The sequence below is a fragment of the Monoraphidium neglectum genome, assembly GCF_000611645.1.
Source record: "Monoraphidium neglectum strain SAG 48.87 unplaced genomic scaffold scaffold02930, whole genome shotgun sequence".
Classification (NCBI taxonomy): Eukaryota; Viridiplantae; Chlorophyta; class Chlorophyceae; order Sphaeropleales; family Selenastraceae; genus Monoraphidium; species Monoraphidium neglectum.
The window spans coordinates 1-1,556 of record NW_014010698.1 but is presented as its reverse complement, the minus strand read 5'-3'; the positions used below and the strand labels follow the sequence as shown (position 1 = coordinate 1,556).

General features: G+C 75.4%; 1 protein-coding gene across 1 annotated transcript; it reads right to left on the bottom strand.

The window, feature by feature from the left end:
* On the bottom strand, window positions 1-1,476 carry MNEG_11836 (hypothetical protein; the record flags this gene model as incomplete). Its single annotated transcript, XM_014039691.1, has 1 exon — window positions 1-1,476. One exon carries the CDS (start codon window positions 1,474-1,476, stop codon window positions 1-3), a length of 1,476 nt encoding a protein of 491 aa, XP_013895145.1.
* Window positions 1,477-1,556: the final 80 nt, after the last annotated feature.

Here is a 1,556-nt window from a genome sequence, read left to right as displayed (position 1 = left end):
CTACGCCGTGCCCCCTGCCCTGCGTTCGCGTGCCGAGTTGAGGGCCGCGCGGTTCGCCTCGACATCGTACCATGAATCGTCCAGGAACGCGTTAATGCTGCGGCCGACATTTGCGCAGAGGCGCGCCTCAGCGAGCACCTCGCGCGGCGTCCCCAGCGCGGCGCCCATCAGGCAGGGCCGGCCCGGCGGCACGCGGCGCCCCGTCGCCACGGACGGGCGCACGAGCGCAGGGTCGAGCGACGAGGTGCCGTGCGCGACGTCGGCGGCGCGCAGGAACGCGCAGCTGCCGGAGCGCACGGCGTACGACAGCCCGAGGGACCACAGCCGGAACTGCGCGAGCGGCGCCGCAGACGATGACCTGCCGGCGTCGGAGCCGAGCCAGGACAGGATCGTCGGCCCCGCATTTTTGTCAGCAAACCGGCAGGGCGCCGGGCAATTGCGGGTTGCCTGCACGGCGGCGAACGGCAGGCGGGCAAAGTGGGCGGGCGTCCCGCCCGCGGCGAGCGCTTTGAGCACTCGGTGCAGGCACAGGGCGTCCTTGAGGAAACTGTCCTTCGTCCAAGAAGCGACAGAGGCCTCGAACTCGGCCAGGAGAGGGCCCGCGAAGGCGCCGCGCACGGCGCCTGTGTACACGAGCTCTAAAACATCCCGCCAGAGTGCGTAGAGCTCGGCCTCGCGGGCGGATGGGGGCTGGCCCCCATGGTAGGGGGACAGGACCATGCCGTCGATGCGGTGGCCGATGCTGTCCGTGTCGCCACTCACAACCACCGCGTTGCTGTCGCCGCCGCCGCCGCCGCCGCCGCCCCGACCGCTGCTGCTGCTCCCGCCGCCGCCGCCGCCCCTGCTGCTGCTGCTGCTGCTGCCGCCCCCGCCCCTGCCATCACAACCGCCGCCGCCGCCGCCACCCCTGCCATCATCACCACCGCCGCCGAGGTAGCCGCCAAAAAGCGGCGGGCGCCGGCAGAGGGCGCCGGCGGCGACCTCGGCCGCGGCGAGGCGTCCCGGATCGCGCCAGCGCGCTGAGGCGCCGAACAGCACGTCACCCGCGACCGGCCAGCCCCGGGCCGGCAGCTCGCCGGCGTCGGTCAGCCGCGCGCGCACGACGAGGGCGGCGCCGGCGGCGACGCCCGCGGGGGTGAAGCACATTGAGGGGAGCTCGGCGCCGGCGGCCCCAGCGCGCTCGGACGCGCCCTCATAACACTCCCTGCAATCCGCGCGCGTGCCGTCCAGGCTGCCGCCGCCGCGGGCGCCGCCGTCGCCCGGCAGTTCGTACACGAGGGTGATGTCAGCGTCAGAGGCGCATCCGCACCCGCCGCCGAGCGCCGCCTGCACTTGCAAGTGGACCGCGCTGCCGGGCTGCACCAGCAGGTGGCACACGTGGGCCAGAGTGCGCACGCCCGCAGGGGGGCGGTGGGCCGCCGTCGCCGCGGCGAGCGCGCCGATGGCGTACCCCGCGCCCGCGCGGGTCGCGACCATGTAGGGGGGCGGCGGATCGCGGCCGGGGGACGGGGGGAGGGGTGACGACGCGCTGGTGCTGCCGTCGGCCACTGCTGCGG